The 14,471-nt window shown below is 51.6% G+C and overlaps 1 protein-coding gene across 3 annotated transcripts in view; it reads right to left on the bottom strand.

Moving 5' to 3' along the window:
- Window positions 1–1,108: 1,108 nt before the first annotated feature.
- Window positions 1,109–14,471, bottom strand: part of tmc6b (transmembrane channel-like 6b) — a 15,909-nt gene continuing 2,546 nt past the window's right edge. For 2 of the 3 annotated variants that reach the window (XM_049015525.1, XM_049015526.1), the window contains exons 2-20: window positions 10,783–10,888; window positions 10,101–10,240; window positions 9,886–9,987; window positions 9,587–9,736; window positions 9,049–9,157; window positions 8,518–8,605; window positions 7,186–7,443; window positions 6,398–6,742; window positions 5,045–5,200; window positions 4,665–4,843; window positions 4,160–4,250; window positions 3,982–4,079; window positions 3,790–3,885; window positions 3,429–3,504; window positions 2,990–3,123; window positions 2,617–2,793; window positions 2,344–2,422; window positions 1,970–2,062; window positions 1,109–1,602 (exon numbers count right to left, since the gene is read on the bottom strand). In XM_049015525.1, the coding sequence (XP_048871482.1) occupies window positions 1,582–1,602; window positions 1,970–2,062; window positions 2,344–2,422; window positions 2,617–2,793; window positions 2,990–3,123; window positions 3,429–3,504; window positions 3,790–3,885; window positions 3,982–4,079; window positions 4,160–4,250; window positions 4,665–4,843; window positions 5,045–5,200; window positions 6,398–6,742; window positions 7,186–7,443; window positions 8,518–8,605; window positions 9,049–9,157; window positions 9,587–9,736; window positions 9,886–9,987; window positions 10,101–10,240; window positions 10,783–10,826 (2,436 nt within the window). In that variant the 5' untranslated portion in view covers window positions 10,827–10,888 and the 3' untranslated portion in view covers window positions 1,109–1,581. Of the gene's footprint in view, window positions 1,603–1,969; window positions 2,063–2,343; window positions 2,423–2,616; window positions 2,794–2,989; window positions 3,124–3,428; window positions 3,505–3,789; window positions 3,886–3,981; window positions 4,080–4,159; window positions 4,251–4,664; window positions 4,844–5,044; window positions 5,201–6,397; window positions 6,743–7,185; window positions 7,444–8,517; window positions 8,606–9,048; window positions 9,158–9,586; window positions 9,737–9,885; window positions 9,988–10,100; window positions 10,241–10,782; window positions 10,889–13,690; window positions 14,038–14,471 lie in introns of those variants that run through there. The other variant, XM_049015524.1, reaches the window with a different exon arrangement.

Raw genomic sequence — 14,471 nt, 5'->3', positions numbered from 1 at the left:
GTGATGCTACGATTATATAATTCCTTGGCAAGGCCCCACCTAGAATATTGTGTGCAGGTTTGGTCACTTTACCTTAAGAAGGACATTGCTGCCTTGGAAAAGGTGCAACATAGGGCTACGAGAATGATTCCTGGTCTTAGAGGAATGTTTTATGAGGAGAGGTTAGCTGAGCTGAATCTGTTTAGCCTCAAACAAAAGAGACTAAGGGGAGACATGATCCAGGTATATAAGATTCTAACAGGTCTGGATGCTGTTCAGCCTAATGGCTATTTCAATATTAGTTTAAATACTAGAACTCGTGGCCATAAGTGGAAATTAGTGGGAGAACATTTTAAAATGAATTTGAGGAAGCACTTCTTTACACAGCGTGTAGTTAGAATATGGAATAGTCTTCCTGCTAGTGTAGCGTAAGCTAAAACCCTGAGTTCCTTTAAATCAGAGCTGGATAAGATTTTAACAACTCTGAGCTATTAGTCAAGTTCTCTCAAACGAGCTTGATGGGCCGAATGGCCTCCTCTCGTTTGTAAATTTCTTATGAATATTATTTAAAAAAATATTAACTCCAGGTTCAACATACTGTTCAGCAATGACTGTGGTCCCAGGTTCCAAACCCCAGTGAGACCCACCCTGCCTCAAAAAGAAAACCTGAAGCCGCCAACGTGGAATGTAAGGGCGCCGATTACGCCCGATTCCACTCTGGGGGCACTGCAACCTGTACAGACACACTCTGGGGGCACTGCAACCTGTACAGACACACTCTGGGGTAATTCACCTTTTTAACCATGCAAAGAGAACACATACTTTAAGACCCCCCCTCTGATACACAGATAGGAGAGAATAAGCCGGGGGGGGTATATGTCCCAGCACAGGATCAGACAATGATCAGAACCTTAGCGGCCCGGCTCAGGTGCCCAGACATGCGAGTCTATGCCTAGGCTGGGACTCGAACCAGCGACCTTCCTATCGCAAGCATAGAGGCCTCCCCTGCTGTGCCACACAGCACCCCCACCGTATGCATTAATAAGGATGGAAAAGCAGACATTTCCTTAAAAAGGCCAGCAGGCCAGTAACCAGCCCTCTAACAGCAGCAGCCTGCATAGCCAGCCCATTCACCAACAGTTCACCCTTTTATTTTCCTCTCATCAAATAAACACATTGATTTATTTTTACAGAAGGAAAAACACCATTTATGTACAATTCACAGTATTCTAAAAAAAACATACAACATAAAACTATAAATGGTACTGAAACAGCTCAATGTTCAGTAGTCACATTTACAAAATATCCATTAAGGTATATAAAATGTCTCACTCACTGTCCCCCTCTAGTGGAAATTGTACCAGGTCACTACTTCTATTCTAAAGAATAAAAGGGAAATGAGAGGTAACATGGGGACTGATTTTAGTCCTGGAAAACGCAGTTGCTCAAAAAGTCAGTTTTGAAAAAAAGTACATTTCGGTCTCTGATGAGATTTTGCTGGCCTGTTGGGGGCAGTCCTGAGTCCTCCTCACAAGAGGGGAGAAGGTCACATTTAGCAACTGTGATCACAAACAGGCAGAGGTCGGCACGTGGGGCAGAGCGTCACTCGTCCACATCAGAGCCCTACGTCAGGACAAAGGAGGAGAGAGACGTTTACCAAGGAAGGCTGGGTTGCTGCTGAAAGCCAGCATTTGAGGAGGAGGGGCTTTCAGTCAGGAAACTCATTCATGCTGAAGAACTTCACATGATTTTGGAATCACTTGTTAAATGATACTTCTACACGCAATTCAAACATTTTAAGCTGTTGACTACAATTCACAACAATGGGACGGAGCAGGGAGGTTTTAAACAGGAATACAGACGACCTTACTCACGCTACTGGCCAGAGGTTCAGCACAGGGGTTAGACTTTGCATGCTATGGGCCTGACATTTTGGCAGATTCCTGTTCCCCCAATGCAAGCCCATCCCTGCACCCTCACATCTCCTGACCTCACTTCCTGCCGCCTTCGGTCTCTGCCGTGGACGTTTCTGCTCGTGGATAGCCTGCAGCTTGGTGATGAGGAACTTCTTGTCGAACCCCTCCTGCGGAGAGAAACAGAGCTACCTTCGTAAGCGGAATCGAGATGGTCGAGCCCGCGGACCGCCCAGACAGTCACCCACCCACATGGTCCAAACGTATCTGCTGCTTTAGGTCCAACTTAATCACACAGAAACATACACATGAAGCAGAGCCTTCAGTGCATCACCCATCCCCTCCTCGGCCCTGATGGAAAACCCTAGGTGGTCGTTTTCAGGGACGAGTCGCTTGGTAGAACCACACAACGTCAACCCCAGGCTTCACGCGCCGGTTCTGCCCCACTCACATTCTCGATCTGCTCCTGCAGGAGGTCGATGATCTTCCGCTGACCGTCGACCACTTGGGTGTGGAAATAAATGACAACCCTGAAACAGGCACAGTTGTGTTACAGTCGTTCGCCCAGCAGATGGCAGCATTCCGTTCAACAGAAGGATCAGTGGCAACCCTCAAGGCCGCTACTGCGATCACGGCAGAATCACGTTCAGAATATCAAATGCCAAGCCTGAGGAGTTCACAGACAGATCGCAGAAGTGCTGCGCTGTCCTCTGGCCAGACTTACAGGAAGATTCCGGCAGACACGAAGAGAAAGAGCGGGTTCTCCACCAGGTAGGCGTGCACCCAGGCAAGCCAGGCCAGCCTGGGATTCTGCTTTTCCAACTGCTGTACCCACAGCTTTCCTGACTGGAACATGGTGGTCAGGTTCTGGAAAGGTCCGCACTGCTCCGAGGGCTTAATCCTGGGGGGTAAGGAGCCCATGATCAGCCCCATGGGGGGGGGAGAGGCATCTGAATGAGGACATAATCTTAAATAGGTAGAGAGGAATATTCACTAGAAACCACCCCCACCACCACTAGAGAAGAGGGCAGGCACAGAGGACGTCTGGGGGGGGGGGGGGGTGTCACCGCAGTGGGCGGTGCTTAGGCATCACTCACGTCCACATGGTATAGGTGACGGACACGGCCGCCCCCACGAAGGACGGGAAGCATAGGAGGCTGATGAAGAAGGTGGTCATCTGGGTGGCTCTCCAGGGCTTACGGGGGGCCTGGCAGTTCATCATCAGGCTGGTCTTTGGGAGGGAGGGGGGGGGGGGGGGGGGGGGTGAGACAGGGCCGATACAGAAAGGGGTGGTGAGGGGGGCGAGACAATGATACACCTCCCTCCCCTCCCCTCCGACAGCCAAAGCGAATGACGTGAGTGTAAATCTGCTGGGGGCCGGGGTGGTGTGGGTTCAGAGCCCACAGGTACGGGGAGGCATGCGGAACATCACTGACACTAATGGAGAGTGTGTGGGAGGAGGGGTGTAGGGGCGTCACACATTGTTACGGAGGACACACCATACAGACACACCATACAGACACACACTCGCCTTACCTTCTTCATGTAGAACAGCAGCAGAAGTTTGATGAGTTGAACAGCAGGCAGCAGGGGGGCATACAACACTCCCAGCCTGCAGGGGGGGGGGGGGAGAGGGCCCCAAACACAATCACCAAACCAGCAGCAGAGCAGCCCAGTACACCATACGCAAAGCTCTCAGCACCGAGATAGCGTGAGAAACCGCAGCCGAACGGGCAGTAATCTACCCTTCCTGTCTGCGAAAGGGACGTTTCCTGTTTACTATCAGCACTCAGCGGTGAGGGTTAAAGCAGAGTCGGTCACTGGCGGAAAAGACCTCCCAATGATGTCACTTCCCCTTCCCAGGGAAGGTGGGTCTTAGTGGAGTGGCGGTCTTTACCAGGCGAGTGTCTGTCCATAGATAAGCTCCAGGACATTCCGAGCGATGTCAAACACGGGCTTCCTCTTCCTCTTCAGGGCCTTCTGGGAGAAAATCCTACAAGAGTCCAGGAGACATGGGGGAGATGGAGGCGTGGTCTCAAGAAGCAGAGGGCGGTCCGGAGGCAGGGGGGAGGAGCCACACCATACTCACTTCCAGAGGAATTCTCCAAAGAAGGTGTCCAGCATGGTGAAGATGAAGTCCATGATGAGGAAGCGATACATCTCCTGGCCCACAAAACTCTCCCAGCACTGTGGGGGGGGGGGATACAGAGCTGAAAGTGGGCATGCCACACCAGCCCAAAACAGGCTTATGTGGTCTAGCGGCATACCTTCAGTTTTAACTCTTTTGGACCAGCGGCGATCCGGCCCAGCCAATGGTAGCACAGCACCACTAGGAGGCACACTTTCAGCAAGAGGTTCCTGTTGGGAAAGGGGGACGGGACTTGTGGTTACCATGACAGCCGAGTTACGCTGGATGACGACATCACTTCCTGTATAGCGGGAGACTGGTAACTCACGCCGCAACCCCTAGACTTCTCAGAGCTTGCTGACGTCTCTGAGCAAAAGTATTTGGGTAAAACATCCAGCTCTAGGAACAGTGACTAAAGCATGTCTTTTGGATAAAGGTAAATTGATACAAATGTACTTAAATTTATCTCATAAATTATACAATTATACAATAGCCTACTTATAAAAAAAAAAAAAAGCATTTTATTTTCTTCAAAGCATCAGTTGTAACACGCTGAACGCAAGGCGGCGAATTAGCAGGCAGTGCTAAAGTGAGAGAGAGATGGTGGTGAGGGCCGTGGGGGGAGCGCGGGGGGCAGGACATACCTGAAGATGGAGACGTAGGTGAGCACGCTGGGCGAGTCATACTGCTCCATCCAGGCCACGGTGTTGAAGAATCCGGGCAGCAGAAGGTTGAAGCTGGACACGACCACAGGCAGCGCCAGCAAGCTGGCCTCCTCCAGCGGGCTGGCCTCCTCTAGCGGGCCATGTTCTGCCACCCACTTCTGCAGGAACCAGGGGGTGGGGCGGGGGGGGACAGGCAACCAAGTCAATGACTGACAGCACGCTTAACGATTCAGGAACTGGACATGCGACCTACAGGATGTCAGCTAAGGCCGGATGTTGGACCCTTGAGGGAGCTAAAAGTAAGGGAGGCTAACAGCGCTTAGGAAATGGACACTTTTGGCCAAGACAGGCAGCCCCACCTTGTGCAGGTACTCTGAGAAGTAGTAGACAGCAAGGCTGCAGGCCACGGTGCTGCCGATGCACATGAGCCAGGCGAGAAGGTGCACGAGGTGCCGCGCCAAGCTCTGTGCCAGGCCCCGGCGCTCCTGCCGACAGCTCAGCTCCGACAGCAGCTCCTGCAGGAGGGACCATCAGCCAGGAAGTATGGGTGAGGCACGGGCGGCAGGAAAGAGGATGTGGACAGTTTTAGCAACACTTACGATGTAACACCATGCCCCTTACTCGACGGGCAGGAACGGGACGGACACGGGGTATCGGACCAGCGGCAGGGTACCAAAGCCCAGTGGGCTAAGCCTCTGTGCATGTGACCAGAAGATCGCTAGTTCGAGCCCCAGCTTCGGCAGAACAGTCACATGTCCATGGGCACTTGAGCCAGCCCCATAACCCCCAGCTGCACGTCAGCTGCACTCTGACCCTCAAGCTATGGAAAGCAAGATGGGGTCGGTGAAAAGAATCATTCCAATGTACCTGTACTTGTGCAAGACAAGCCAGAGATGGGAAGCAGATTCAAGCCCTTTCAAAATACATGTTAACTAGAAACGTAGGCACCTATACAACTAAATGCTCCTTTCAGTATTGATTCTCTGTCACGCATTTGCTTTTTACTTCTACTTTTTCCTTTTGTTATATTTATCATCCTTCCTTATATTTCCTCTCTGTGCTACTGGACAAATATTCCTCCCTTCAGAGACCCATAAAGTTCCACCTTATTTTAAACTTCTCATCCCTTCTTGAACTCTGGATTCTGGAATCATAACAGCACAAAGATTAAAACTACAAGACGACTCTCAAAAAGCCCACCTACAAAATACTCATCACCCCTCCACTCGCTGACCTGTTTTTACACAACACACATCTGTTATTTCTGCTACAGACGACATACAGGAGGGGGCGGCATGGTGGTGCAGTGGTTAGCACTGTTGCCTCACACCTCTGGGACCCGGGTTCGAGTCTCCGCCTGGGTCACATGTGTGCGGAGTTTGCATGTTCTCCCCATGTCGTCGTGGGGTTTCCTCCGGGTACTCCGGTTTCCCCCCCACAGTCCAAAAACATGCTGAGGCTAATTGGAGTTGCTAAATTGCTCGTAGGAGTGCATGTGAGAGTGAAAGGTGTGCGAGTGTGCCCTGCGATGGGCTGGCCCCCCATCCTGGGTTGTTCCCTGTCTCGTGCCCATTGCTTCCGGGATAGGCTCTGGACCCCCCGCGACCCAGTAGGATAAGCGGTTTGGAAAATGGATGGATGGATGAGTAAACAAATAGGCAAACAAAAACAAGCAAACAAACGAATGAGGAAGCGAACGAACGGATAGACACCTTGAGCTGTGTGCTGATATTCTCGGCCTGCAGCTTCATGGACGTCTTCTTGATGACCCTGAAGTCCCAGGAGCAGAAGACCTTGAGGGCCAGGCTGCCCTGTGGTTTGTCCACACGGAAACTCTGCCCAAACGATTTTGACATACTGTAAACGAGGATGATGCAGGTGATGAAGAAGGCAATACCGACGGTGAAGAAGTAGGCCAGCGGCATTTTGTAGTCCAGGCCAAAGGTTTCGGAGGCGCACTGAGGACTCAGGGCCCCTGTGCTGTTCTGCTGGCAGCTTCCCATCAGAGCAGAGTTGGTGTAGTAACCGTAATACATCACAGAGCTGGAAAAGCGTCCCTAGAATAGCAGAGGGGGGTGGTGGAGGCTGTTACGGTCTTACAGAAGCTCATTGAAACCCTACCTTAGCCAGTGATTCTTAACCTGACACACCAAACAAATTTTCAGCCCTGACACACTAACACTGTGGTACATCTCAGCCTAGGGGCATGCCAATGAAATCTCGGTGTGTAGCTTTACAAGTTTACAAGGACAGAAGGTTGCTGGTTCATATCCTATGCCTAGCACCACTTGGCCCTTAACATTTGAAGCTACAGGGATTGGCCAATCTAGAAACATCTGCTAGATACTGTAAGTGAAGGTCTTCCGAAAGACAGTGCAAAACAATCATGTGTACTAGAGATTCGCATTATATCTGCAAGCACTGAACTGTCCTGTACCAAGTGTACAGCAGAGTATCTCCGTCCTTATGACTACAATCTGCAAGTAAACAATACACTTACAGCTCCGGTGACGAGCTCCAGCCCTGTGAATTTCACGGGGGCGCTGGTGAGGAGTGGGGGGTGAACTGCCTGTGGGATGACTAGGAAGAAGCCATTGATGAAGAGGAGCAGGACGTTGAAGAGCAGCAGGGTCCGGAGGAAGACAAAGTAGGACAGCACGCCCGTGCCGAAGCGGCCGCTCACACGCTTCAGCGCCATCTTCCATGGCTGCAGGGAGTGCAGCACGGAGAGCCAGCTGTACCAGCCCTGCCGCAGGGCCTGGGAGGGAGAGGGAGGGTCACAGGAGCACTGCACGGCTGGACCGGGAGGGAGAGGGAGGGTCACAGGAGCACTGCACGGCTGGACCGGGAGGGAGAGGGAGGGTCACACGAGCACTGCACGGCTGGACCGGGAGGGAGAGGGACGGTCACACGAGCACTGCACCGCTGGACCGGGAGGGAGAGGGACGGTCACACGAGCACTGCACCGCTAGACCGGGAGGGAGAGGGACGGTCACACGAGCACTGCACCGCTAGACCGGGAGGGAGAGGGACGGTCACACGAGCACTGCACCGCTAGACCGGGAGGGAGAGGGACGGTCACACGAGCACTGCACCGCTAGACCGGGAGGGAGAGGGACGGTCACACGAGCACTGCACCGCTAGACCGGGAGGGAGAGGGACGGTCACACGAGCACTGCACGGCTGGACCGGGAAGGAGAGGGACGGTCACACGAGCACTGCACGGCTGGATCGGGAGGGAGAGGGACGGTCACAGGAGCACTGCACCGCTGGACCGGGAGGGAGAGGGACGGTCACACGAGCACTGCACCGCTGGACCTGGAAGGAGAGGGACGGTCACACGAGCACTGCACCGCTGGACCGGGAAGGAGAGGGACAGTAACAGGAGCACTGTATCACTGGACCGGGTGGGAGAAAGGGGGACTGTGACAGTGTGAATTGACCAAGGACAAAAAGTCACCTAGAAGGGGATGAGGTGGCAACACTGTCGGTCACAATGACAGAGAAAGTCACCTTGTCATTGTCACATTCACAGCGATGGTCACTGTGCCCTATTTATATGTTTGTAGACAGAAAGTTGGTCACATGCTGGCAGTCACAAAAGCATTAAATGGGTCTAAGGTTCAGACTTCACATATTAAGCCATATTTAGACATTGCTGCCCAAAGCATGCAGAAGCTAAACAACCACAGATCCCATCAGAGGCACCCATAAAGATCCTGTAGCTATTAGCGTTTAGTGGCTAACCCAGTGGGGCCACCCAGACGGACAGCAGCCAGTGAGAGTGAGGGGCAGTGGGAAGGGGGAGAGAGAAGCGTGCTGGGAAACTCACGATGATGACGTAGTACTTGAGGTTGCTGCAGCAGGGAATCTGTCCGCTGAGGGATGTCTGTCCCTCCTTGTAACATAACGCTTGCCTCCTGCGGAGAACCGCACGACACAAACCCGGCATTACCCAGAGCTGAGCGAGGTCGCCTTCTCAAACATCAAAGGCTGAAAAGGCTGCAATCCATGCCCCCATCCTGGCATCACAGCCAGCACATTTTCAGCTCCAGTTCTTAATCACTATGCCCTCTGCTGATCTAAGAAACTGCACAACCATGAATTTCTTGACATTTCAGGAGCATCAGCTGCCTATCATGCTGTTGATATTTGAAGGGAAAAAAAACTATGTCTGTGTTTATTATTTTCTATTTACATCAAGATCATTTAGCGCATCAAGTCTGAAAGGGACTTCCTGGAAAATCCCCCTCAAAAAACATGTCAAGACACAGATACCACTGGTTCTCTGGCCCTAAGCATCCACAGCATCAGGGTACGCAGGGACAGTGGGCAGGGCCAGACGGGTCCAGGCAGGGCCTACCTCAGCTCGCTCTTCTCGGCGAGGCTGATCGGCATGGCCCGCAGCATGCGCATGCGATCGCTGGCCGGCAGGATCTGCAGGTTGTTCACCAGCTGGTCCCTCCTGTTCTCTGCAAGACCAAAGTCAGAGCAGCACCCTGCAGCTGTGACTGATGGACGGAAATCGAATCCCCAGCAGAAAGGGCCCGTCTGAAGCGCAGTGTGATTATCCAGTATCGGCCCCACACTCTACCTCGTCAGCCATTAACAGAGGACAGGAATACAGTCCCCCTTCACATTTTTTCATACGACTCTCCATTTTGAGACTGGAGATGAAGTACCAATAAAAGCATAAAAAGCAGCATCAGACCGCTGATGATGACGGGCACTAAGCACCATGACACAAACCCCCTCGCCGTGAACAGAAAAGCCCTTTGGCACCGGAGACTCCGAGCAGATTTTAACCGCAGGCCAGATGCACCTGATCCGGTCGCAGTCGATGACGCGCAAGCCTAGCGGCCGGCCGCACGAATGCACAGCGCGGGCTGAGTGGGACTCACCGTCTCCGGAGTCGGTCTCTATGCGGTAGCCGCGGATGCTGGGCCGCACCGTGCGGGAGAAGTCATGCAGGGTGGGCCGGGTGGAGCGCCGCCTGCGTAGCTGAAGGGTGCGGTTGTAGTACTGCGATAGGATGGCCCCCCGACTCCGGCCTGCAGAGGGCGCCACAACAACCAAACAACACAAAGAGGCAGGGAATCTTATAGTACAGTCTGCCACAACTGGCCCGGCTTCCCGGGAAGACGTTCCCAGAGACGATTTCGTTAGTCAGTCGCGTCATGATCCCTTGCCGTTCACTCACCGATGGTTCGGCTCGGCATGGCCGACAGCACCCTGAGAGTGGCGGCGGACCACGGCTGGTCCAGCAGTGGTGCCAACGGGCCTGGTAGGTAGCCCACAGCATCTGTGGGAGACGCCTTCATGGTCAGCTCACTGGCAGATGCCAGCATCGGCTGCTACCGAGCTCTAATGCGAGTCAATATGGGGGGGGTGGAGGACAGCACCCCCGTGACTCACCCCGACCCTCCTCCGCCAGCCCCTCCGACTCCAGCCCCTCCAACTCCAGCCCCTCCTCCGCCAGCCCCTCCTCTAGGTGGCTCTGCTCATTGATCAGCTGGTAGAAGGAGGAGTGCACCTGGTTTTCATCCACCGGGCTCCTGGGGACCCAGGGGTAATGACAATGAGCATTTCCCACAAACACCCAGCCGAGAAAGGCTGCTCTGTGACATGGGGGCCAGTGCGCAGTTCTGCAGGTTTGGGGGTCTCTGTCTCTGTGCAAAAGGTTGTGGGTTCAAACCTCGTGGTTGGCTGAGAAAATTATATACATATTGTTTGCATACTGCGTGCTTCGTCCTGTCTTGTGTTTTTTGTTTGCACTGCTAAGGGAGTTGCCAACTCAATCCCGCTGTGCTGACACGCACAACGACAACAATAAAGACTGAACTGTAATCAAATCACCGTTGGGGTCTAATCCCCAACTGCTCCAGGGGCTCTGGATGCTGATCAGCCCTGCTCTCTGACCCCAAATCCTTCCTCATTTGTACCTCCGTTTGGGTAAAAGTGTCAGCTAATTGTGTTCAATTTTCACACTTATTTAAAAGTGCAGACACCACACCAAAATGCTGCTCAAGCTAGTCATCAGAAAGCGTGGACTGTCTCGGGTGGGACGAAGGTGCCAACAGCGGAGATCCCGACTCACTCCGCCATGGGATCCAGGGCGTCAAAGCTCACAGCATGGGCCATGTCGCCGCTGCTCCGTGGAGGCGCTTCAGGGGGTGCCGTCCGTGCCTCTGCTGCCAGTCATGCTGTAGAGAGATTGCGTGTTTACAGAGGAGGATGGGGCCAAATTCTGCCAAGCCAAGCCCCTCCCCCCACCTGCCGTGACTCGTCTCAAGTGTTATCCAGCTGGATCCTTGAGAGCTTGCGCAAGCAGACAGCACTACCGGCTGTATGAGTTTCCTACTCGACCTTGTAATCATGCCCTTCAGACACATGAAAATGACCACGAATTTGTCATCGCTCGCTTATCTGAAAGGGATAAACAGAAACACAGCCAGTGCCGCTAACAAACCACCTCAGTCAACCGGCATCCTGACAAGTAAGTAAAAAATGGAAAAAAAATCAGCTAATTGGAATGGTTCGGACAGCACAACCAACCCTCTAAGAGACAAAGCATGGAAAAAAGCCAAGACACAGGGAGAAAGAGGCAATTGTCCATCCCAAAATGACTTCACTGGCTGGCCATCACTAACTGGAAAGATGGCCAACCAGCTTCCCTGCACTCTTAACGAAACATCCACCGCTGCCAGCACCAGCAAAGTAATGCCACATGATTTTCCAGTGTCCTTAAAGGCACAAAATCTTTGAGGCTGCAGTCGATACCAGTAACCGCAAAGGGGTCGATGAAATGACACCTGAGACGTGGCGGCCACTAAAAGGGGTCCTCGCCCGCTGGCACGCATGTCGTCAGGGTCGGTCTCCAAACCCCGCGGGAACAGTGACAGTGTGACATGGGACCACAACAGAGGACACAAAGCCTCCATTATCCCACTGGCCAAAACACAGTCGGAACGCCTCCCCTCGCCGAAAAAGCAAAAATGGAAAAAGAAGAAAAACAGACAAGTGTGAGAGTGTGATCTCTGAGGATGGGTTGTGCGACTGTAAAGGTCGTCCATATGTGCATGGGGGAGTGGAGGAGACAAGCCTCTCCTGGAGAGACACCGAGCAGCCAAAGATCTCTGAAGATCTCCCAACATCATCGACAAGAATCCCCCCACTGATTATGGCAAGGTGCCAAAACCACAGTGGGGGGGGGGGGGGGGGGGGGAAACTACACCATAATGACGGGGCTGGAAGCAGTATGACGCAGTTTAGGGGAAGGGACTGAACCACACGAGCCGAGGTTACAGACGCCTGTGAGGATATAGGAAGCTGTGAGCTGAACCCGAAATGCGGAGCGTGTGAGATGTGGCGCGAGGAGCCTAGCACTACATGCTATAATTATGGCGTGTATATAAAACAGAACAGGGTATCGTAACCGAACTGAAACCAGCCAAGCAAAAAAAAAATCCCCTTGCTCTGTATCACAGAACAACCGCCTCAATTCAGCAGTGACTGAGATCCCAAAAAATGACACTCATTTAAGTTTAACGCACTTGTACTGCTGAGTAGAAAAATGAATTTTAAAGTGAGGATAAATCCCAACACAGGGGATTAACACCAGTGTTTATTCCCAAACTAAACTAAAACACTGTGGACAAAGTATATCATTATTTTTAACCTTTCATAATATTTTATTTCAGTCATTGGTTTGCTGGACGGTTCATTTCATTTGGCCAGTAGGGACTGGACGGTCAGATCATCAAGGCTGAACAATACCTATCATTTAAAGAGCGAGACTTCAACCGCAGTTAGCCGCTGACGAAGTGCTACGGAACCGAGGTTACGTTTACCAAAACTATGCAGGACACTCAGCACCTCAAGGATCGCTTGAATCTGCCCGCACGCCCACTTGTGCATTCATGTTCTCCTTCGGTTGTCATGACACCTCGATTCCCGTTGAAACTTGCTCTTAAGTTACGAGGAGATGTGAAACTCGCAACACGGCTGTCGAGGAAAGTCAGGTCTAAAGCCCAGTGAGTGCCAAGACACAAGGAAAGCACATATGATGTGTCCAGATTCAGGGGCTCCCATCCAGCCGTGGACCCAACATCTGCTAAGCCACCAGTAGCACATCTAATATGAAAACATTCAACTCCTTGGCTGCCCTGGGTGAATGAGAGGCATGATTCCTGGGACGAGTCTGGCAGGAGCAGAGGGGTCATTGCCATGGAAACCCAAAAGAAGGGCACCAGCATCCACACACCCCGCAAGCAGCCTGAGGTGGCCCCAAACCATGGAGGACAGTCACATGGTTAGATGAGTCACCTTCAAGCTTGTTCTCAATGAACAGAAACAGCAGACATATGGCTGTGGAGAGTCTTACTGGGGTGCGGTTATGTGGCTCCACTGAGCTCGAGAAGGGATGTCCCAGTAAGAATAAGGCCATCTGGCTCTTATCCAGGTGGGAGCAGAATCCTCAGCAATGATGCCGCCCCCAAGCCGTTTATGCCAAGAGGCCCTGGAACTATTTCGCTAGGTAGTAATAGCTCCATAAGCTAATATAGCTACATATCGGTACATACTTCTGCAATTACCGTGATGTGTCTTTCAATTCCATTATCTTCGCTTTATGGCAAAGCGTCATAATAAGTCTGATTAAATCAGCGCACCAGAAGTACTTTCGGAACTCATGGGAATTATTGCGATCACCAGCAGACTGCAATAATTTCAGCTTCGTCAGATCATCATCATAACTCCAGTCACGCTATATTTCCGCTATGTTAAACTTTTAATTGCGCGCCATATTGACCCACAGAGCCGCTCCGGCACAGGTACGGCTCACCGTCCGGCGCGAGGATCCCACGCGCCCCTACTCTTCGTGTTTCAACTGCAAATTGTCAAGTGTTAACCAATTATAACATGTTTTAATTTTTTACATATACTGAATATCAGGGTGTGTTGACTCTATAGGAGTTTCCGAAATCCGAAGGCTGAAAATCACTCACCCCGATCCGCGAAGAGAGACTCCCACACCGGCCGCCCACGGTGCGCCGCTCCTCTCTACTTCGGGGCTTCAAGTTCGGAAAGCTAAACGACGGGAACGAACCATTGTGCCCCGTGGGGGAGGGGCATAGCACGACCTGATCAATAGTGCCTGGATGTTTAACTTCGAACTATGCAGAAAGCCTGGTGGGCGTATATGCATAAAACACAGCATTCGTAGTTAAGTTTCAGCGACGTTTCCTAAAGGTTTCACCCCTACGCACAATAATGAAGCGGAACGAGTACCCTGTAAAAGTACTTTTTTAGACAATGGTACAGCCCTATTCATAGGGGCATATATTGTTTTTAACAATTCTTTTTGTTCGAAGACATTTCGCATGATATATGTTATTAGAGACAATTCGAGAGTATTCCTTCATGTGAAATGGCAAAGAGAAGACAACGTGAAATGTGCTGTGCAAGCGAAATCGAATTTAGACATCCCCTGTGTTAACCACAAAAGTAAATATATACTACATTTACTATTGTTTAGTCAGCGACCCAGTTACCTCAATCGGAGCTTAATTTTAGCATATCACCTCTCGAATACACATGCAAATACGCGTCGTGTTTATACAATTAAAATACTTAATACGTTCATATTTTAGTTTTTGGGGTCAATTATTTGGAGGCACGAATTATTTCATTAATTAAATTAATTAGACACGACTTTCAACATCTACGTCATGTGCTGCTTTTTATTCTTGTATTTTTTCTTCCTCCTTAGTTCCTTTCCTTTGCAGT

Source organism: Brienomyrus brachyistius, chromosome 5 (genome assembly GCF_023856365.1).
Source record: "Brienomyrus brachyistius isolate T26 chromosome 5, BBRACH_0.4, whole genome shotgun sequence".
Classification (NCBI taxonomy): Eukaryota; Metazoa; Chordata; class Actinopteri; order Osteoglossiformes; family Mormyridae; genus Brienomyrus; species Brienomyrus brachyistius.
Note: the sequence above shows the minus strand (reverse complement) of the source record. Positions and strands in the feature narration are given on the sequence as shown.